This window comes from Passer domesticus, chromosome 1 (assembly GCF_036417665.1).
Source record: "Passer domesticus isolate bPasDom1 chromosome 1, bPasDom1.hap1, whole genome shotgun sequence".
Lineage (NCBI taxonomy): Eukaryota > Metazoa > Chordata > Aves > Passeriformes > Passeridae > Passer > Passer domesticus.
In genome coordinates this window covers 4,528,736-4,552,463 of record NC_087474.1, presented here as the reverse complement: position 1 = coordinate 4,552,463, position 23,728 = coordinate 4,528,736, and the positions used below count along the sequence as shown (strand labels likewise).

At 39.2% G+C, this 23,728-nt stretch overlaps 1 protein-coding gene across 1 annotated transcript in view; it reads right to left on the bottom strand.

Moving 5' to 3' along the window:
• Positions 1 to 14,523, bottom strand: part of LOC135304181 (sodium channel protein type 5 subunit alpha-like) — a 41,665-nt gene extending 27,142 nt beyond the window's left edge. Inside the window, exons 1-6 of the mRNA XM_064426421.1 lie at positions 14,398 to 14,523; positions 6,462 to 6,746; positions 5,357 to 5,475; positions 3,196 to 3,300; positions 1,516 to 1,644; positions 667 to 758 (exon numbers count right to left, since the gene is read on the bottom strand). Coding sequence (XP_064282491.1) covers positions 667 to 758; positions 1,516 to 1,644; positions 3,196 to 3,300; positions 5,357 to 5,475; positions 6,462 to 6,716 — 700 coding nt within the window. The 5' untranslated portion in view covers positions 6,717 to 6,746; positions 14,398 to 14,523. The remainder of the gene's footprint in view (positions 1 to 666; positions 759 to 1,515; positions 1,645 to 3,195; positions 3,301 to 5,356; positions 5,476 to 6,461; positions 6,747 to 14,397) is intronic.
• Positions 14,524 to 23,728: the final 9,205 nt, after the last annotated feature.

Below are 23,728 nucleotides of genomic sequence, written 5' to 3'. Positions count from 1 at the left end.
TTGATTAGAGTTAAAACAATGTGTAGAAGCCAAAGTGTAAGAATTATGAGATAAGTGAGTATAAGAATTTTGGGATATGTGCCAAATATATTTGTATTACAAGTATATTTAGGGTGAGGGTGACTAATATGAGAGAAATATTTTTCCTCCTTTCTTTGACCCTACAGTTTTAATTAATTTTAATCTCTGAAAAACATTCATGCAAAGGTGACAAACCAGAGATAGTCTAGTTTTCTTTATCCATGCATAATTCCATAATGATACTTCCAGCACTTGTTTGTGAAGATAATATCCAATCTGAACCTCTCCTGGCAGGGATTGATGATGTAAAATCATTAGTGGTGGTAAGGTCCTTTGAATATCCAGAATTCTTTCTGTGGACCCGTAACACACACATCAGCTAAAAGCACACTCTGTAAAACTGACATTATAAACTCTGAAGTATCTTGGAAAGCACAATAAAAACAAACTATATTCAATATTCTTTCTAACACTTGATTCATTCTGACTGGGACAGATGAACTGAGACACTTTTTGTGTGCACAAATTCAGCTGTGCCTGCAACTTGTGAAAGACACAGGGGGAAAAAAAGGCAAAAGCCTTTTTGAATGAAGCAAAGAATGAGTTGTAAGTAGGAGAACGTACTCAGCAAGTAAGATTTCTCACCTGGGACTACTGAAATGGTTTTCAGAGCCCTGAGAACCCTGAAAGTCCGGAGGACTGACACACTCCCCAAGTCACTGAATGCTCCCACATACCTGTAAAGAGCAGATGTGAAACACCAAGTGCTTGGACAGAGTTAACAGGGCAGTTATTTCCAGTGGTCATTCTTGGATGTCAGTCTTTCCAAGTATTAAAAAGATACATATCAAGGATTTGTCTGAATAAAATAGAAATGCATTTCTTCATGATTAGAGTTTCCCTCTGAGGTGGCTCCTGGCTTGTGCACAGCTGCTTTTCTGTGAGCATCTTTAAACAACATTCATTTAAAATACTAAGGTACCACTCAATATTATGAATTTACAAATGCTGGCTGAGCTGTTTTGATCTCCCTTCTGTAGCTGCATTTAACCAGTATATAGAAACTTGCTAATTACCAGAAAATCAGGCTTTAACTACAATTTTTGGAGATGGAGGTGGATTTTAATCCACTCTTCCGGTGTCTATACTCATCACCCTTACTGCAAAATTATACTTTCATTCATGGGGTCAGCAGGTCTGTCTTTACACCCAGCTCTTACATTTCACCAGTCTCAACACATCCATTCACAGATACACACCACTGGGAATATCTTGCTCTGCACAGCTCTGTTCCCTTCTTGAAAGACTAAAACATTATCGTAATACAGGGAGTGCTAAACGAGGGGAAAAGTCAATGTTCTAGATAGTTTCAGGTGCAGTTAGGAGCCATGGGCTGGTTTTTAAACCACAGACAGCCTTTTGCACCACAGCAATGAGAATTTCTAGCACAGAGAAAGGAGGCAGGTAATCCATATTTTATTTGCTCCCACTTACGCCATGACGATAACGGTGAAATCCAACCAGTTCCAGGGATCCCGAAGGAAAGTGAATTCATTTAGACAGAATCCTGTTGCCAGTATTTTTATCAATGATTCAAAAGTGTAAATGCCAGTGAAAGTAAATCTGAGGAGGGGAGAAAAGAGCCAAAGAGCAATATTAGCACTCAACAGAAGAGGCACAGTCAGACTATTTAATGTCTGGGCCAGCAAACTGAGACAATGCTGGAGAGAACAAATTTCTGCTGGATTTCAGTGTATTCCATCAGTATACACATGAAGCTGGAGAAGGCAGCTGACTGCAACCTGGACATGGCTATTAATGTGCAACCCATGACACACTTTTTGGCATACAACAATTTTTTCCCAATTCTTTCATGTGAGACCCCATAATTTCAGAAACACCAGACTCCCAGTTACTAGCTAAAATAAAGATCCAAATTTCTATCTTCCTCCAGTTTCAACTGGCCTAGTGAATGTGTGATGTGTTGTGTTATTTCCTTTGAGCACACAGCAACCATTTCTGTGTAGAATATTTAAAACACTTAGAGGAATACAAGAGTAGAGGGTTTTCAATTCAAGATGGCAATTGTTCTTATTAGTGGGAAATTATCAGTAAAAGCTCTTCTGGACTTAACTGAGTGCACTTATAATTTCAAGGAGGCAGCGATATCCCTACAGAATTCAAAAGGCTTTCATTTGGTAGTCAGCAAATGCACTAAGAAATTATATGGATGTAATGCTTCCCTTTTTATTTGGAAAGAAGTATTCTGAAATTATTCTTGAAATGCATTTGAATGGTAGCTGATGTCAACAGCAGATACAGCTCTGATCCAGCCTTTAACTCTCTCATAGGTAGAGAAGCTCCTCAGCATCTTCTGGTGTTTTATACCGTGCAGAGTCTTGTTCCTGCTTGCATGACACTTTGCCATTCCAAGCTGTTTCGGTGCCATTTAACATTATATAGTAAAAAGTACTTTTAAACCTGTTTTTAATACTCAGTGTTTAGGAATCTTCTCCTTTGTGTTACGTGTTAGAATTATCAGTATTCATATTCTAATGTTTTTGCCAAAGTGAAAAAGTGACAGATGAAATAGTCTCTTTAAAAAACCCCAAACCAACAAACCCATGGCATTATATGTTTCAAGACTGACTGCAAAACATGGATTTATTGTGATTTAACATTGCAGGTGTTGGCAGCACTGAAGATAAAAGCTTTCCATTCTAACAGCACTCTGCAGGCCAAGTGCTTCTGACAGAACATTTTATTAGAGCAAAACTCAGCATTTCAATATAATTAGCCAGAATTTTGAAAGACAGCAACTCCCATGTGCTAAATCAGCATCAGTAACAACAGGAAATACATCTTGATAGAGAGTTAATAATTACTGAATAACTTCAGAAAGTGGGAAAACTGGAGCAGCAGAACAGACATGAAGCCAGTTCAACAGTGGAATTTAATCTGCACTTACTCTCTCCTATAACATCAAAATTATTGTATATATTGGGCTTAAAGACAAAACTTCCTCAAATAAAATCTAAATTTAAAAAAAACCCTTAAGACCAGGAACTTTCCTTTTTAATCTCCCACAAATTATCTCAAGTGAAAGAGGCAAGTCTCAATAACTCAATACAACTACATAAATAAAAAAAAATATACATACCCACAGATACTTACTCAACATATGTGTTCCATGAAGGCGATGAAGACTTGGATGACTCACTCAGGGCCATGAATACACAATTAGTTATAATGGTGCACATGATAAACCAGGTGAACAATGTAAGGCATGGGAGTGAAGGCAAAGAATATGACATGGATTCAGAAATGTAACTAAATATTGCATCAGTCACTGGCTGACAGTATCTGGCTTTTTGTTTAAAGCACATGCAAGAACAGCATGCACAGGTATTCAGTGATTTTGAGCCATGCTAGGTGACAACACACTACTGCTGTTATTCAGGGATTTCTGTATTGATTACAGATCTGCTGCTCTAAGTGTTTCCAGCCTGGAAAAAATCCCCTCAACCACTTTAGGATTGGGTGGAAGGATGAAATTTTGGTTTCATTTTATGGCTTACAAGTTAAACACTTGCCCAATCACACAGGTGGAGCCCAAACCTACCTCAGACCTGGCAAAGCTCTTCTCTTCCAAAGGACAGCACAAAATCTGACAAAGTGATTGCAGGAGTCTCAAACAACTCCAGATCATAGAATCACGGGATATGCTGAGTTTGAGGGGACCCATCAGGATCATCAAGGCCAGCTCCTGGCCCTTTTCAGGACATCCCAAACGTCACATCATGTGCTGGAGAGCATTGCTTCAGGCTGGTGCTGTGACTACTCTCTTGGGGAGCCTGTGCAGTGCCCAGCCACCCCTGGGTGAAGAACCTTTTCCTGATATCCAGCCTAAACCTCCTCTGGCTTGGCTCCAGCTGCTTCCTCAAGTCATGTCACTGGTCACCAAAGCAAAGGGATCAGGGCCTGCCCCTCCACTGTGCCTCACAATGAAGCTGAAGACCACAGTGAGTGTCCCATCAATCTCCTCCTCTCCAGGCTGAACAGACCAAGTGCCCTCAGCCACTCCTCATGTGCTTTCCCCTCCAGACCTTTCACCAACTGCACAGCCCTCCTTTGGATGCTCTCTGACAGATTAATGGGGTTTTTATATTGTGATGCCCATGTTTAGCCAACTCTAGGGGCTTCCCGTGTGCTGCCTGGGACCTGCTGGCCCAGAGAAGAGGAGCTTGGGCAGCTACCTCATGTGATGACTCCAGAGCTCAAGCACATGGACTCTGGAGCTGGATCTCATGCCTTGTTGTACCACACATGTGGGCAATCCATAGGGTAGAGGAGTTTGGGAAAGACATCCATCCTTGCCATTATCCATCATCTCCATCCTCACAAAAAAAAAATAAATCCTGGCTTTAGCTGTAGGCACGGTCCAGCTGTTAGAAGGAGCTGAGCCACTCATGGAAATGCCAATGTCAGCCAAATTCTGCCCAGAGAAAGCCCCAGATGAGAGGCATTGCTGTTCCAGGGATGTCTGCACACTGCTGTGATGACAACCTCGAGCCATTGAAGTTACCTCACACCACAGAGCCAGGAGATGGCTGGAAATCTGAAATCCACACCGGGACATTACAGACTCCACTCTGGATCTGATTCAGTCTGAAGCCACAGCTCAGGTGTCCTTCCCCAGTGCCAAACTGGAGTAATACACTTGTGATTCCCACCCCCTAAATTTGATATATGATGTGGGATCTATATTACCTTTATATTCCCAAGGCATTCCCTGCAACAGAATTCCTGGAAAGATTTACTTTCATATACCTCATGTATACTTTTTGAATCTTATTTCCCAGAGAAACTAAGTTTACATGAGTTTCTTTCTATGTGTTTTCCTGTGTGTGCTTGCCTATCTCAACCTTTTCTCTCAAAACTGGCCAATGGTTGATCAGCTTTGGCACATGAGCTGAATTTAATTCCCACATTTGGCTAAGCAGAAGATGAAAAAGAGGATGGAAATCTTAGCAATCTTCTTGCTTGGGAGAGGCATCAGAATGAGATACTTGTTTATGACACATCAAGAAATCAATATCAGAGCTCAAAATACAAACCTGTAGAAAATCAGGCTTAATAAGCAAAATACTCACAAAACTTATTTCCAAATATCACAAGAGCACCAAAACACTAATAATATCTAAGGTGATTCATAATTAGAATCTCTCTGTAGTGAAGAAAAGACCAGACTAACTCAAAGCTATAAAATACAAAAACACAGGATTATGTAGGGTTTTATAATCAAAAAGAGTGAATAAAGCTGATAAAAGGATATGAATGTACCAAAATTTTAATTGCTCTTCTTCGTATTGGGTGGAAGGGACTGAAGATCCACAGGGCACGTGTAGCAGTAAATCTGTAGATTGTTTTCTGCTTGTTTAGCACTATGAAAACCTTTTAAAAATAAACAAGAATTTATCAGGAAGTTGAACACAAAACTTATTTTTGTGCTATATCCTATTGCATCAGTCATAAGCAAGAGCTTGAATTTCACTTTAGCCTGGTTAACTGGAAAGGCTGAATAAATTTTCTATCCTTTCATCAGAAAGTTTAACTCTCAGGCTGCAAAATATTCCTTAGAACAAACTTCTTTTTTCAACCCTGTGATTTGCAAAGAGCTGTGCACATTACTAATCTTGCCTATGATTATTCTCTTAAAATAGAACAAACCCCTCATTGAGTCAAGATATACAAGAGGTGCAAGGAAGAACTGCAGCCTTTTCCTTTATTTGCTGTTGTTGACAGTGATCCTCTAGCTCTTAGGCTGTAGAAATTAGTTCCATGTCTAACCTCCTCTCAAGCAAAAAAGCTTAATTCCCAATGGATTAGTTTCCATTTCTCTGTTTGTTATTGAAAATCATATTCTTCAATATGTCACAACTGGAATATGGAGCTTGAGTTAGAAAATTGTAAGGATTCATCAACAACCATTTTAAAATAATCTTTATACTTAAGTATCATTTATTGTATATGTAAGTGGAACATAAGCATTGAGATGGAGTGAAACACGTTCAAAAGTGTGGAATTTACGAAAATGTACAAAATTACTATAACTCCTAATTATTATAATTTCTTTCTAAACTCCCCCTTTCTTCCTTTATCCAGTTTATTTTTCTGCTTCTATTCTGCTTCAAATCTTAATTGATTTCATATGATTCATTATTAAAATTTAAAGTTAAGCTTTTTTAAAAAAGATTACAGCACAAAAGATTACAGGTGTGCCAACTGCATGCATTGTTTAACCTAGAAAGGGATGAGGGTTTGTATAAAGGGATGGAAGCAAAACTCTTTGTCAGATTGCCCACAGAAACTTTCGGCAATGCAATAAATTAATTAATTTAAATTGAAAATAAAATCCAAGTATCTTGGTTGGCTCTAACCTTGTGATCTTTGTAGTAGGGGTCGAGATCCTCCAGTGGTTCCCCAATGAGCTCTGGAGGAGGATTTCCATAGAGAGCTGGCAGCTTCTGGAAAGCTTTTAGGTCAAGCTGGGGACGTGTCTTCTCCTCAGGTTTCTGCTCTGTGGTATTTTTTTGACATTTCTTTTTGGCAGCAATTCTCTTTTTGATTGCTGCCAAGGATTCCTGAGTGAACCTGTGGAAGTTGTTGGTTCCAGGTAGCAAGAATTCAGCCATTTTTTCATTCTTCTCTTCCTGTCACTGATTCTGTCCAAACAATAGAAACAAGTAGGAAGGAAGTCAAGTTACTCCAAAACAGACAAGTTATGGAAATGGAACAATTCTTAGCTCAAGCATGGCTAAGAACATCAACTTTCTAAACCATCAGCTTCTACAAAAATAAATTTTTAAAAAAATTAAAAATAAGAAAATACATGATAAATACTTTTTTCAGTGAGATGTCGTCTCCGTATTTTTTTGAATTATATGCACAGATAGGATGTGAGCAAACCTCTATAAACTTAAGAGGGTATTTGGAGCACTTAATGTAGGATACACATTATCCTAAATGCTCTTCAGCTGCTCAGGGAAAAAAAAAAAAAAAAAGCCAACAAAACCCTACTCTTCTGGTTCAGCCCAATATTTGGAAATGGGACAGTAAAATTCATCCAACTGCAACATCAAACGTGGGGAAGTTGTCAGCAACAGGAGGATCAAGCATTGAATTAAATAATGCAGATGGGAATACTCAGACAGAAAGTCCATCCTGGTGGAGCCAGCACAGGAACAAGCAGCATCCAAGAGGATTTAATTTGTGACCCACAGAGCATGGAGCACAGAAATGCTTGATCTGACAGAGTTTATATTTTATGCCTTCCTCTCAGAACAAAAATATTGAGAATAAGCTAGAAAAACACTTTGCATTTTTGATTGAGAAATCTGGCCAGGTTTTGGATAGAATTCATCCACTAAACACAACATGAGTGCATGCTCTGCAAGGAGATTTCTCCAAAATATTTTCTTTGATTATGACCTCTGGGAGGACATTGTTAATTCAGTAAGGGGTCAGGGAACTCCTGAGCCAGTGCAGCCCCACCTGCACCCTGTGCAAAGATCCCACCTGGTCAAGGGCTCTCCCTGTGCTGAGCAGGCACAGAAGATCACCTTAGAGGCACAGTCAGAATTTTTCATTCAGAAGCTGCCACCACCCCTTCAAGTGTGCTTCAAATTTCCCTCCAGAACAGCAGTGAGAGCTTAATCTTGAAATTTAAGTCCTCCTGCCAGACAACCTGTTCTTCCACCTTTCCTTTCCATCACTACATGGAACACCCCAGAAAAACACAGCCTGAACCAAGAGGCTTTGTTTTACTTTGTAAACAATTGTTCTGTATGTGCTGACTTCCTGTATCTTCCCCTGTCATGCAATGCCTTTTCATTTCTCCCCAGATACAACATGATTTCAGTTGACCTCCCATTGCTGAGCTGTAGGAAACCATTGCTGTGAGAACAACAGCTGGAGGCCAGTGACAAACTAACTGCAGTGAAATTGCTCCATTTTTGCAGTCTGCCTGCCTCTCCCATTAAAGCAGCACAAGAAATTATGAATATGAGAAGTAACCCTTGCTCCCAGCACAAATTAACATCATTTCTGGAAGAGAAATAGGACAGTCAGGCAAGAATATTCATTATTCCATACTTTTCAATATCAGGTTAACAGTCTGGAAGCTGTGTGTAGTGTTACAGCAAAAGCAAAAACTACAACATCAAAACAAAACTACAAAACAACAAAAACTACAACTGACAAGATTTCAAGCCTTCATCTGGACAAAGCAGTGTTTGTTTTGTTGATGTTCAGAGTAATTCAGATGTTGTGGTATCAGTAATGGGAGCTGTGAATGATGCATGAAAAGATGCAATTTCTGTGCAATGCACAGAGGGAATACAATAATTACTTTATTAGGCTTTGTGCCAAATTTTCCAAACATACCCATCCCTCCACTTCCACAAAAGTTTACCTGATCTCAAAAGTTGACCATTAAAATTCTGTGTTTGTTGCAGATTTCATTGTGGTTTTATGTCTTCCCTTCCAAGAAACCATCTTGTAACCTTCCAGAAAATAAACTTTGATTCTCCCACCATTTTCCCTCAAGACCATTTCTGGGCAGAGGAGATTCTAGGAAAACAAGAGGTTGCTGGCTAAGGATGGGAAATTAGAAGGAAGCACAAGGGCACATAGAGCCTGGAGTCCTTTGCCAGAGCTGGAGAGCAGGCAGGGAGATCTTTCCCGGTGGTTTTATAAATTGCTTCAAACAATTATGGAAAAATTAATTTTTCAAACATTATGGGAAAGAAACCAAGCCTTGAGCTTGTTGTCTCACATGTCAGCAGCAAAATTTCCATGAGAACAGCTGCAAGCCATGGAGCAAAAGGCTAAAACTACACTTTTCATCCATGGGCAATTCTGAATAAATCAGCCTAATGCTGAATAAAATCTAACAATTGTTAGAAATTGAGTAATTGGGGGAAAAAAATGTCCCTGATTCATTCAAGCATCTTTAAAAATATCCCCAAAATAATTTCTGTTCCACATAGTCTCAGGGAGGGTGGCACACAAAAGACAGTTGAGATGTGTTTAATTTTTATGTGAGCAGGTGTCAATGGAGCAATTTGACCTAAAGTAGAAAAAAATGTTAATTCAAAACCATTTTTCTCCTTCATGTCACAGAGGAAACAAAGTACCATTTTGGCCTTTTCTCAAGACTTGAAATACCTACAAAACAGTGTGACATTTAATATCTCTTGAAAATGAAAATTTTTCTTATCCTTGGAATTCCTGAAGACCAAACACCAATAATGAAATCACCATGATCAAAGAATAATTATTTAAATTAAAAAAAAAAAACCAAAGAAACAAACAAAAAACCCTTTCATTATTTTTTCTATCAGCTGTCAAACATACTTTCTATTCATTATTTCTTAAATACCAAAATATGTAGCTGGTTATATTTCCAAAGTAAATAAAGATGCCTTCTTCCAAATTTGTTTTCCTCTTTAGGAATACTCTTTGTGAATAGACTGGGAAACATGGTTACTGTCAAAGACGTTTTCTCTCCTTTAATTGTGATAACAATCACCCCAATTCAATCCTAGTTAATGAACAAAATTGTTCTCAATTACTTGCTTTTTTGGCTTCATCATCTGTTACAAAAAGAGGTGAAAAATGTTGATTATTCCTGTGTTCAGAATGACCAAAATAATTAGTATGATCAGAGTGGCCAGGATTACCTTATTTCTTTTTGTTTGGTTGGTTTTTTCACTTGGCAGATTGTTACTATGCTTCACTTGGGCTGTGTTGCATTCTTTCTACACCTAAATTTCTAGAGGAGAAGTCAAATTTTTCTAGAACTAAATAAATAAAAAATGTTTCTGTAGAACTGTTCTACTCTTTCCCCAAAAACGTTTCTGTGTTTTGAGGCAGATGATTTAATCAAACCAAGCTGACATTTTCTTAATGGCTTTTAAGATATGTATTAAAATACACTTGTATCTTAACAGGTGTAACTTTTTAATCAGAGAATAATTTGAGTTGAAAAGGAACTTAGGAGGTTCCTCCAAATGGGTAAATCATGAGGTCAGGGCTTTACCCAGACAAATCTCCAGGAACAGAGTTGGCACAACCTCTCTGAGTAACCTGTTCCAATACTTGACTGTCCCAACGGATTTGGATCCCCCTTGTTTTGATTTATGCCTCTTGCCTCTTGTCTTCCCACTACACAAAACTGTCACAATAAAAAGGAAAGAAAATACTGTATTCATAGAAAAACTGAATGGTTTGGGTTGGAAGGGATCCTTAAGATCATCCAGTTCCAATCCCCTGCCATGGGCAGGGACACCTTCCACTATCCCAGATTGCTCCAAGCCCCATCCAGCCTGGCCTTGGACACTGCTAGGGATCCAGGGGCAGCCACAGCTGCTCTGGGCACCCTGTGCCAGGGCCTCACCACCCTCACAGGGAAGAATTTTTCCCTAATATCCAGTTTAAATCACTTTCAGTTTAAATCCATTGTCCTGTCACTCCATTCTCTAGTCCCCAGCCCCTCTCCAGCTCTCCTGGAGCCCCTTTAGGCGCTGGAAGGAGCTCTAAGGTCTCCCTGGAGCCTTCTCTTCTCCAGGCTGAGCAGCCTCAGCTCTCTCAGTCTGTCTCTTATTTGAAAGGTAAAAGGCACCCCCCAAAATGCCATAAGGACAGTACACATTACCCCTTCTTCAGCCCATTTAGTTACTCCTCCATTGCAGCCTTCAAGGAACTTCTCCCAGCTCTGATTTCCACCACCCTATGCAGCTCCACTGAGATTGCCAAGGGAGGCAGACCCTACACCCTCCTTGAGATCAGCAAAACTGTGAATGCAGAGCAGCTAATGGTGACTAAACACAGAGGCTAACATAGACACATCGAGAATATCAAAAATAAATGAAGCAGATTTTTCTCGCTAGTGTGAGATAAATCCCCACTCTTCAAACTGGGATTTACAGTTTACTGTTCTGGGCTGGGGAATGAAGGTAGCAAACAGTGTGGAGATTCACAGAATAATTCACCTGGTAAAGCCAGTTAGCATTCATCCAGAAAGCCCCTCTGGGTGGGATTCATTTCACCTCAGTGCAGACATCTTGGAGTTACACAGCTACAGCTCCACGAGCTCCCACGCTGCCTGCTGAGACCCCTTTTCACATTTATTTCAGGAAAGAAATGCCAGTTGACTACAACTGATGACCTGAGATGTCTCAAGTGAGACGAGATAAATTAAAGTCTTTGCATCCATTACACCTACTCTTCTCACTGCCCCTACTAATGGACACCTGCTAAACTTCCAAAGATTGGTGATTCTACAGTCAGTGGTGGGACTGGGCAAACATCATTAGTCACCAGCACACTGTGAACACATAAAAATTCTATGATTGCCTAATATTGAATTGTCTCATTAATGATTACTTCCAGCACAAGCCTTCTTAGCAATTAGTGAAGCGTTAAGTCACATTTTCTTTTGCCTGGTAAGGGGGCACTAATTTTCAGCTACTTTGCCATCATAAATAATTTAAATCTGTGCAGAGATCACTTTCTGTAAGTGCTTGAGCAGTCAATTGACAAGTTGTCAAATGGCCAGTTGCAAGCACTGAGGAAGCAGAGAAACTCAGTGGCAGGACAGGAGTGAACCTGAGAGAAAAGAGCTGAAAAGCTGTTAATGACCATGGGTGAGTCCATTGCTGCTGGAGTTAGGATGAGTTAGGTATAATCACCTGGCCATTAACATCAGCCCATGAACTCTAACTGGTAGCCTTGGTGTCCCCAAGGAAATAACCAAAGCATGGAAACAATCTGTTGGTCATCGAGAAGCACAAAAGCCTCCAAAAGTGACCAGAACAAAACTGTAAAAGCCAACAGCAAATGTGGCAATGTGATTTGCACTGAGTCATCATCATCCAGGCATTCCCTGCCCATCCCTGTCCCTAAGGATAGGGGTTGTAACCAGAAGACAAGGAAAGATTGGTTGGAAAGTCCATGAGCCAACATCAGGATTTGGAATTATCTCTCCAACCTCTGAGGAGCCCGGGGAGTGGAGAAGAACCCAAGGAATCCCCACAGCTCAGGGCTATGGCTGGAGCTGTCCTACAGGAAAGTTAATTTATAAAATTTCATGTATTTGTGGTTAAAATGTGATAATATCTGAATCCACACATCCTCCACACTCTAGCTTTATATGGTGGCAACTGCACAAAGAATTGAGATAATCTCTTATTGAGGTTAATTGAGATAGTCTCTTTCCTCTGCTGTTATCAAGGAAACTGGTCAGGTGCTGGTGAGATGGCAGGGAAGTAAACCTCAGGTGTGAGGTTTTACAGAACAAAGTGAAGAAACAAGTCAGGACCCAGCCCTCTCTTAACTTGAATAAGAAATAGAATATATATTGATTTGAGAAGTGTGACCAGACAGTGTGAATCACTCGCTTTCATCACTCTGAAGTGGGGAAGAGGAGCAGGAAAAGGAGAAAGGGAAATTCATTCATTTCACCAAGCTTGGCAGGCAGGGTCCTGCCCAAGGATGACAGTGGGAGGAAGGAGAACGTGCTGCAGGTTACACTTGGCTGCCAGGAGAGGGGCAAGCTCTGGTTTTCAACCATATATTTTCTACTGAATCATCTGCAGATTTTATGGATACCCAAGCTTTGAAGCAAACAGGGGGACTCTGAGTTGTCTTCACCTCTAAGGAATGAGAGCTATGCTCTTGCTGCCTCTGACATCCATGAGCTAAAGCACATCCATGTGGGAACTGCAGATGTTAACTTAAGGGTTTTTTGCTTTTGAGATTTAGGTTTTTATAGGTCGGGCTGACAATAAGTCAGATTTTTTTGTGTTTCCACATGTAAGCAGTGTTTCAAAAGTGATTAATGGTTCTATAAACTTATAACTCATATTAAGATGACTTGATTACTACAAACAAAAGTTATATAAAGTCATGGTTTGATTTTGGTCTGTTACCATTAACAGAAAGTGGTAAATGCACCAGAAGTATCACAGACTTGCCATTTTGTCATTTTGAAGATTCCTTTAATTGTGTAAATTTTCATATAGAAAGGTCTCTCAGCAGCTAAATATATCGAGGAAAAAACTTAGGAACAAGTGCAAGAGAAATATTTCTCCCAAGACCATAACAAAATTTAGCTGGTCCATGAAAGAAAATCTGAAAGAAAATCCCTCATCCATCACAAAAACACAGTGGAAAAAATGCTTTTAACTATAAGTTTTGAAAACAGTTATTTTGAATGCACAATCTCAATTCTAACTTGGATTGACAAAGGTTTAGTAGTTCCATAATTTAATGAAATATTCAAATTACATGGTCTTTTGTCTGACAGTTTTCTAAATATATTAAAAAAGCATCTAATCAGAAGTAAGTTCTGAACAAACCATTTGCATTAGGTGTGTCATTTAATAGTGTCACTTAATAAGGACATACATAATGTCACTCAGTTCCTCACTTTTCCTTATTAAATTCACTATTTGTCCTTTTCAAATTTTGAAAACTTGAATTTCAAATTTTATTGTTTTGTGGATATTGAAAATAATCTGAGATCAAGTCAAATGATTACAAAGAAACCCAAAATGTAACACAACATAAAATTAAAACCTTTGAGACATGGAAGAGGAGCAGCACCTGTACCACAGGAGGAACCTCCAGAGCATCTAGTTTTCCCAGGTCTCACTTATTAGTTTATTTTGCCCCACAGTTTATCATGATAAAAGCATTCACAAGGCACAGTACAGCATATTCCACAAATAAAACAGATGCAATTCTGCCTTATTCACACACACACACAAATCTATTTAAAATAAGTCTCAAAAAGTCTGAAAATCAGTCTCTCATTCTTAAGTCTCAAAAACCCAAATGTTAGTTTGTATCAGAACAATATTACTAAGCATAAACCTATGTAAGAGAGAATAATGTTATAAAACTTAAGGTTATTGAAATTTTTCTGTCTTTGCTTTGAAATAAATATTATAACTAGAAGATCTGATGTTTGTAGATTAAATATACATGTCTGCAATTTTCATGCTCAGAAAAAAATCTTTCTTATATGCCTATTCACTTTTGTAGGATTCTGTTTTTTACCTTAGTTAACTTATTATAGCAAAATAACAAGTCAAAAACACTGGGGAAACTCCTGTGCAAAGGAATAAATAAATACTCACTCCTCCCCAGTTCCACTTTTTTTCATGCCACTCAGGAAGAAAAATTTGCTGCTCAGGTTTTTAAATGATTTTTAGGCAAGTAAAAGGTGACTGAATCCTATAGAAGAGCCTACCACAAACCACCTTTTTTTTTTTCCTACGAAGAGAAAGTGCAGTAAACCACAGGACTTACATTATTTTCCATCCCTCTAAGTGAAGGTTCAAGGAGTCACTTCTTTCTGTGCAAGAGGAGCATGATCTCAGCCCAGCTGGAAAAACCTCCCCACTGGCTTTGCCATCCCCTTGTAGTGATCCCTCACCACTCTGGAGATGCTGCTCCTCCAGGAACTCTGCTATTTGTACATGGGGGTGTTGAGGGAGGTGTCTGTGTGAGCCAGGGAAGGAGCTGGAGTGATTGCACAGGGTCTCCTGGGAGAGGCAGAAGCCTCAGCTGGGGAGGCTCCAGGCTGAGCATTTCTCTGTGCTCTGGTTTCATCCCTGGGTTTCTGAGAGTCTTTCGCAGAAAATCAGCAGTGAGGCTGGACAAAGTGGGTGGGAAACACGGAGGAGGATGTGTTTGTCAGCCTCACAGTGGGAGATGTCTGCACTCTAACACTGTCTGTTAAAGGTGTTGGCCTTAATACTTTCTTTGATTATCTCTGTTTCAATTCTCTGCTTTAGTCCAAAAATATACAAGGGTGGATCTCTAAAGTGGATTAAACAACTATGACTGAAGCTGGAGTGGAAGACTGGGAAACCTGGTGCTGTTACCTTTCTCTGTGTGTGTGTGTGTAAATTTATGTGTGTGTGCATGAACATTTACACATGTATAAAGGAAATGTCAGTGTATATGTAGGATTTATATATATGGGTTGTTCAGGGTGTATATGGTTGTTCTGGGGTTGCTCAGCCTGGAGAAGAGAAGACTCCAGGAAGATTTAGAGCCTCTCCCAGTGCTTAAAGAGAGCTGGAGAGGGATTTGGAACAAGGGAACGGAGAGATGGGACAAGGGGAAATGGCTTCACACTGAGAAGGGGCAGGTTTAGGTGAGATATAAGGATGAAATTCTTTACTGTGAGGGTGATAAGGAGCCTGAACAGATTATCCAGAGAAGCTGTGGCTGCCCCATCCCTGGAAGTGTTCAAGGCCAGCTGGATGGGGCTCTGAGCAACCTGGCTAAACCATACTATGATTCTGAGATTCATGTTAATTTTATACATATGAGGATTTTAACAATGTGTAGGACAGAAGCCTGGGAAAATTCACTCACTCCTGAGACCTGCAACTCCTCCCTGGATGAAGCCCCTGTTGGGTAGGATGGGAGAGATCTTTGTCTTTACAGCTGTGCCTGCTCTCCTAGAAAAATGGGACAGGGCTCATGCCCTGGCCCTGGAGTTAATAGCACAGTAAATTCCTGCCCATAAAAGTAAGTTTTCTTATCCTTCAAAAACAGGGAGGGAAAGCAAGAGCCCACCTCTCTAAGGAGGAACTCCAGCAATTTTAGAGGGTCTCCCTCTCCTGCAAGAGAACCAGGGTTTCTCTTTTTTTTTCTCCATGTGGTTTGCTTAGGGACAGAGAGTGTGATCTCATGATTAGTCTGGTCCAAAGGATCAGTATTTCTGAATTACCCTGGCTGATGAACTTTTGAGACAGAAAGATGTCGTCTCTGCATTAAGCATTGGCTGCACAAGAAAAGGATTAATTATTAGACACTACAGAGAGAAGCTAAGAATGATACAATCATTACAGACAGTACTTCCCTTTCAGGATGTCAGCACTAGTTAAAATGAGGTGAATCCAAGGAAAGCCAGCTGACCTCTGGGTGGAATTTGTGATGCTGCCTCTCCAGCAAGAGAATGCATTAAAAGAGTGAGCACAGTTCTGAAAAAGAAGGTCATGGTGCTGGATCCTTCCCTATAACAAACACTCTCAGGATCAATAAAATAATTTGTTAATTCTTTCTTATTTAATACTTGGCAGCTTTGAAGTAAAGGCTGAGGTAGAAGAGAAACTTTCAGAGGAAGAAGTAGTCCTGCAATATCCTGAGAAAAATTCTATTTTTTTTCTGTTGAATTTTGGCTTGTTGCTGAATCTTTAAAGTTACCTTATTTCAAAACACCCAGGGCTGTGAGGAAGGGGGGAAAGAACTCATGGTGAAACACCAGATCTCTACCTTTAATGTGCTGTGGAAAATTGCTGTCTTTTGTGCAGAGCTTTGCTTCATTAGGCTCTAAATTTAATGAGTGTTGCTGTAGAAAGTTAAACTCTGTTTAGGAGGCTTTGGGCAGGGCACTGCACAGAAAGTTTGATTTCATTGGAAGATGCACGTGTGAGATGGTGAGGAAGACTATCCACAAATGAAATTAGGAAATTTCAGGGCAGGTTAAAGAGATAAAACACTTACTAATCCTGCTGACTTCCAAATTGGCACCACTACCCCACTTCAAAGTGGGATATCAGGTACAGAACAAATTCAATTCATATCATCTCTTGTTCCCTCCAAGCTGTCTGTCATAGCTCTAATATAGCTTTTAAACCATCTGACATTAATTTTATGAAGTGTGAGCTGCTTGAAGCTTAGGTATCAATGAAGGTGGGTTAAGTTCACCTCCATTGTACAAATATCTGCACCATTCATAGGAAAGAACAGACAATAAGGGTAGATTTTAAAATATATTTATGCCGCCCAAAGAAATACATAGATGCCAAACTGGATTTTCAGTGAGGATGGCATTGCAATCAATGTGACTTAAGCTCCTAAACACTTTTGAGAATGAGACCATAAAGTGTCTCTAGCCCCAGTTACATAGACAGCTTTCCTATCCGTCTCCAGTGCTAATTTCAAATTACATTTAGCATAAGTTTAGAGATTTCACCCAAAGCTCCTTACATTTCACCCAAAGTTAGAGATGAATAGCATACTTGAAGCAGCAGCTGGACTTGGCCTCCTCCCTGTGAGTTAATCTCCTGTACTTGAGGGGGAAACAGAACCTGCACTGTCAAGAGGCAAGAAATAATTATTGTCACCCATGGGTGAAGAAAGCAGGAGGGCTTCTCATGTTTATCTCTGGCTTCCCCAGGTCCTTGTGCTAACCTCGAGATGGCCCAGACTGAATCAGGGATAAGATTAGCTCTCAGTAATTAAAAACATCCCAGGGTGTTTGTGAACTGAACTTTCTTTTTCAGGTTCCTTTACAGGTACATCCTTGTGTGCACTGAGCTGTCCAAGCCCACTGACTGCTCGTGGTGAGGAGGTCACTAAATCCTCTCTGCCTGGTTTATCCCAGGGGCTGCCTGGAAAACAGGGTTTTTGTGTTCTCTGTCAGGTAAAGTAGCTCTGGGTCACAGCTCCCTGCAAAAGGCAGCAAATGCATGAAAAATGCAGAGTTGTTGAACTGCAGGAGCTGAAAAAAATTTAGTGGAAGGTGAGAGAAGCAGAATTCTGGGCTCCCCTGGCTGTGCTGATGCAATCTGCCTTGGGAATAAACTGGAATTTAGAAGTGTCCATCTCCTCTTAAATGTGTGGGGAGAAAAGAGACAATCCCTGCTGGACAGGGAAGGGTGAGGAAACTTTGGCATTGACTTTTCCTTCCCTGTCCAAAATTAAATCCTTATTTTTTTCCCACTGGACTCAGGGCAAAGCTGTTTGAGTCCCCTCTACCCCATTAATAGGAAAAGTGAAGAATCTCCACCCCCAGCAAATTCAAGTCCAGAGAGCAGCTGGAGGAAAATAAACCTCAAGCTAAAAGAAACTTTAAAAAGTAGAAATGTGAATGCTGCCATCACAAAATCTAAACCTTGCTAAATGAAGAAGAAAACCAAAATGCATTCCCCATTTGTGAAGAATAAATATGGAAATAGTCCATTAAAAAATAAGGTGCTTAGAGGGAAAATATGGAGAGGTATTTACAGAGCTGAGAGATATCTGCATTCACAAATGATACAGAAATGGCTTAATGGAAGAGGGCAAATATTTGATAATGGATATTTGAACTTAAGAAAAATAATACTTAAAGACAAGTGAAATATTCATGTGGTGTGTGCTTGCTATTAGAAAAGAATATTCATGAAGTGTAAAGAAGTTTAAACTAAAATAAAGCTGCTCAGCTTCAAGTGAGAGTCAAATTTTCCTTCAGTTTTACCCTCCACAGCTTAGCAATAACTTTGAGGTAGGGAATGGTTACTTGAAACCAACACAAAATAATTTCATTTCTTGGTTCTTTTAAAAATAACTACCAGTTTATTTCTGTGTGATTCCTGACGATGCTGTAATTGATATGTGTGTACACACCCATCTGTTATGATAAATGGTGCTGTTTTATGGACATTTAGGAAGTAAGGAATGGAAGGTAGATTGTGAAAAATTATACATGAAAAGAAGCAATCAGTATCTCTCCAGGTTTCTACAGAGATTTCATCACTATAGTAACAGAAACACAATGGTGACTACAATAGGAGCTTTAATTGGGAGAAAGGGGAGAAGTTTTATGAGTGATATATATTTAATATATTTCTGAACTCACAACATCACCAGATTTGGTAAAGATTAATTTCTGGTTTTTCCTGAGAAGTTAGACATGATTTGGAAATCTCAGCTGTAAAATCCTTTTACATTTCACATTCCCCTTCTTTTAAGGATACAGTGTGGGGTTTTGTTTGGTAAGTGACCCTCATTTTTCATGGCATAAGGATTCATCAATCAGAGCCATTTCAACTGCATGATGTGGGAGAAAGAAGATGAAAACAAAATAGGAAATGTTAATGTCTAGTTTGTAAAAACAGGCCTGAATTCAGATCATCTGGAAAAGGAAAAATATCAGTGTTGTGATGTCCTGCCTTCCCTTTTGGCTATTTGGGATATTCAATGTAGAATTACATAGTCCATAATCAAGAGGAATCTTTCCCATTCTGAACAGTGTCCTTCTAACTAAAATAATAAATTATAGCTTTTTAATTGAAAGCATTGTAATTTCCAGTGCCAACCAGCACAGACTGGAACAAATTATTTTGCAACTTTGGTGCAAGTAATATTTCAGTATAAAAATTATGGGAAATTTAGAATTGCTTAACTGACACAGTAATGATCACCTTATGCTTTTTTTCCCCCTTACTAGGATGAGGTTTTTATGATAAATTTTCCATTTTTTGGAGATGTATTGTTGATTTTATTTGGTTAATGAAATCATGGTATGAAAACTCAATTCCCAAATGCTGCCTGTCAGCTCAGGAGTTATGTTCACCTGTGCTTGTTGAAGCTTTTCCATCTTTTGAGATTTTTTTAATAGCACAAGAGAAACTGAGACCTCCTGGCCAAGAGGGGAAATCCCCATAAATTGCTGTTTATGGGATGAGTATTAACATATGTGGGATTTGTGGCCCAGTGAGAACTGAGGGAATGATGCTGCATGGAGCTTCCAGTGATTTATGGAGGCTGTTTACTGCACAGAGATTAGAATAGCTTTTATCATACATTACACTGCTATTTTGCTTCAAAAGAATAGCTGAAGCCATTTTCTGACCCACATAATAGTGAAGTCTTAAATGGTATAAAGTAGCTAATTGGCATTTTTGTCAAAATAAAAGACCTAGGATAAAGGAATCTCATTTCCTTTTGTCAGAGGATGAAATTATATTTAAAAAAAAATTCACGATGATGTAAAATTCAGACTCTTTTGTATGGATAATTGTTATTACAGAGTAACAGGAAATTGCTTTCTCTGTAAGTGTGTATTAAAATCATTCTGTTACACACAGTAATCTCCAGCTTGCTAAATGGTCCGATGCACGTTTCCATCAGGGAAATTTGCTTATCACCTACTCAGATGGAAAAATATGGATTGCTCTTCTCTCTCTCCTCAGTGGCCTATCAGAATAATACTAAGAGAATTAGAGTAGTGAAGGAAATAAAGTTGTAATATTAATATTCCTAATATTGCTTCATCAAGGAGCATTAGGTGTCTCTGGAAATTTCCCTCAATGTCCCAGACACTGGATATTCACATGTTGAAAAACCTTCTTTTTTTATACCTAATACATCCTTTTTTTTTTTTGAATGAAGAAGCAAAACACAAAAATTTGATTATCTGAGGTAAACCAGAGGCAGCTTTAGGTACTTGAAGACATCACACCCTGGAATTAAGGTCCAGATGGGTGAGAATAAACCACAGCCTTCAGGAGAGGCAGATTTTAAGGACCTAAACACAGAGTACAGTGGATGAGCTATTTAATACATAATAAGATGATGGACTAAAGCATCTGTTTGGCAGAGTGTGGTTTTTCAGAGACTGTATTATTTATCAGACAGGAAGAGCTGAAAAAAACCTGAGTGTCAAGCACTGTCTAGAACAGAGGTCTCCTCTTTTACAACACAGAATAATTGTAAAGGAAAATCTAAACTGCACAACCCCCAACAGATCACCCTTTATTCTTTCCACCTTACCCGGAACAGAAGAGTTTCTCCCTGCCTGCTCTTTTCAACAGTTTTCTGCAGGAATTTTCACTTTTTTCTTAGTAATCTTGATATTGTAATTCTGCACCTATGACGTGTTTCTGTGAGGCCTTTTTTTTCAGCTTCTCCACCTCTGGTTTTGTGGTTTCTTGTCCAATTGTGACCTTGCTGGCTCTTGTAGTCTGTGGTAGAACAGAAGTGAGTGTATATATTTTTTTAAAGTATTTTTTCAATTTTTGTACATTTTCAGTCTGTCTTTAAACTTCTTGTGTAACAGGAGTGTGAAAAGAGGTCAAATTCATGTTCAAGGCATCAGTTCATTACCACAAATCTTTCCAGTGTCTCAAAACAGCTGAAGAGCCCCAGCCAGTGCTGCTGGGTTGAATTCAGCAGGTTCATTCCAGGTGGGATGTGTAAATCCTCTAAATGAGAGCCCAAATACCTGCTGTGCATAATCTACCATTAAATCTGGGAACAGCAGCATAAATGCTTTGGGAAAGGAGAAAAGTTTTGTGTACAAGAAGACACCCTAATCAAAGGATAATTCTCTGGGTATCTGCAAACTGTTATGTCCTTTGAGCCACAAAGTTTAATTTGCTATATTAAAAATAATTAATTACCTTTTAAAATATATGAGAATGTTTCCTGTCTTTGTTTTTCTTTTTTTGAAGTTATGCTTATGTGGAAATTAAGACCTTTTAAACATCAGTGATCAAGAACTTTCTTTAAAGAACAGCAGGAAATGACTAATACAAATATACAGTGAAACCATCCAGTCATTTGCACAAAGGAATCTTCCTCCAGCTCTTTAATGGACTAATGCAGGCTGGATTGTAATGGGGCTAATTTGCTCAACACCTACTTAAGGAGAAGATGCTGGGGTGCCTGATTTTTCCCCTCTCTTGGGTCTGAAAAAGCAATATATTGCCTACATGAAAGCATCTGTGACACTTTGATAGATGCAGTGAGCTGCAGCCAATGCATAATTGGATGATGCTAAGAGAAGTGTCTGAAATTGCCTCTCAGAAGCCAGGCTTTAAAAGTCTATCAGATTCAGCAAACAGAGTGGGAAAAAATGTCTGGAATTTGTTTCATCACTCATCTCACTCTCACCTTTTCAAGCTGAAACTGGAGCTTTGAGTTTGTGGCAACAGGAAGACACAGCTTGAGGGTCAAAGGGATTTTCTCCTGCTATGAAATATGTAATGTTCAAATCACCTGCCACAAGTGATTTTGTGTCAAAATAATATAAAAGCAGGAGGAAGCAATAATCTGAAATAGCATCAGTGCCTCAGCTGTGTAAGTCATCCTAACATTTCTTCCAAGATTTGAACCTCACTGTCCTACAGAAGAGAAAGATCAAGGCTCCTGTTGTCAGTACCCGGTATAACATACTATGGACACATGAGCCTATTTACACCTATAAATGCCAAAACTGGGTTTTTTCTTCCCAAATAAATCAAAGGCTGTGTAGCTGTGAGCATACTTTTATGTTATTAGTATTTTTATTCTTATATACATACAAGAATGCAAGCAAGGGTGCCAGAAATGAAACACATTCAACAAAAGATTTGTAGAGGTTGGTTTAATTCTCATATATTGTCCATCAGGTTTTCATCATAAAATTTCTTGCAACACATAAAATATAAAGAAATTAAGGTTGGTAAAAGGGAAAATATGGAAAAAGGTGAGGGGAAAGGGAAAGGGAAAGGGAAGGAAATGCCTATATTTATCCACAAGCTTCGTACAACATCCCACTCAGTTACTGACCCTACTCAATTCTGCTAAAACTAGATTCAGTTTCTTTTTCTCTGAGTGTGAGGTTGACTTTTGATATAAAGGATCTTTTCCTTTGCAAAATATCATCAGTTCACAATGCCAGAGCTGGTGCATCAGGGTTTACTTTTTAAGGTAGTAAAATCCCACGGTTTTCATACACACACACAAAGGGTCCATAGGAATCCTTACAGCAATGTTATCTCAGTAGATAAAAACTTTTATTTGTGAGATGTTGAGGCCATCAAAAATCTTTGGTTTAAAATTCAAGCAAAAGCTAAAGGTATGGTCTTAATAGCTGGGTTTGATCACATGCAAAAATCTCAAAATTATTGGGATTTATGGGAACATGCAAGCATGCTCCCACCTTTCACTTACAGTGCTGGGCAACTTAAGGACTCTCTTTATTCGTTTTTTGGGGTACATGATATATAATCGTGTGATTCCTAAGTGTTTGGGAAGGACAGACTTGACAAGATTCCTGGGGATTTACTTTGCTGCCTGGAGTCTGAGGCCATTCAAAGCCTTTCCTCTCTACTGGGGTAAAGGACATGAAAATTCAACTTTGAATTTAGGAGAACTGGCCCTAGAAAAAGGCCACCAGCCTTACAAACCCAGTAAATTCCTCTATACTCTTCCACACCATAGAAAGATGGAATTAGACAAAAGCCTTACAAGCAGGATGGAATAACACTTGATTATGCAGAGAAGCAGGTTTTCTAAATCAGCTTCAGAAATCCAGAAAGTGTTTTGTGAGAAAATGGCTTTTACTCCTCACTTACCATTTACAGCCATCCTCTGCTTTAACCCAGGAGAGATGGGCACTGTGGCCACAAAGCCAGGTTTGAAAATGTGCATTTTCCACTGGGCACTGAGCACTGGCATGAGAGGAGTGGGGCAATGAGGTGGCACCAGGAAATGAAAGCCTCAGCCGACCCAGCCCACTGTTTCCCCTTTAATACAGCTGAGTGTGGCATTCAAATCCATTAATTCTCATCACCAAACCTGGAAATATGGAGACAGGTTTCAATTTACTTCTTATCTATTATTCATGGTGTGCTATGAAATGTTATGGAGTTAATTTAATTGCACTGCAATTAAAATACCTGTTTCTGTGTACATAAGTAAACATGCAAAATTTAAAATCTTAAATGATTGTTGTCACTGTTTCTATAAGCATTGAGATGAGGAAATAGGTTCTAAAATAATAATTTCTGCTTTTACCATCGCCCTGTCTTTAACAAATGGAAAAGCTTTCCTCTAAATGTTTGCTCATTTGTACTCTTGACCCTGGATAATT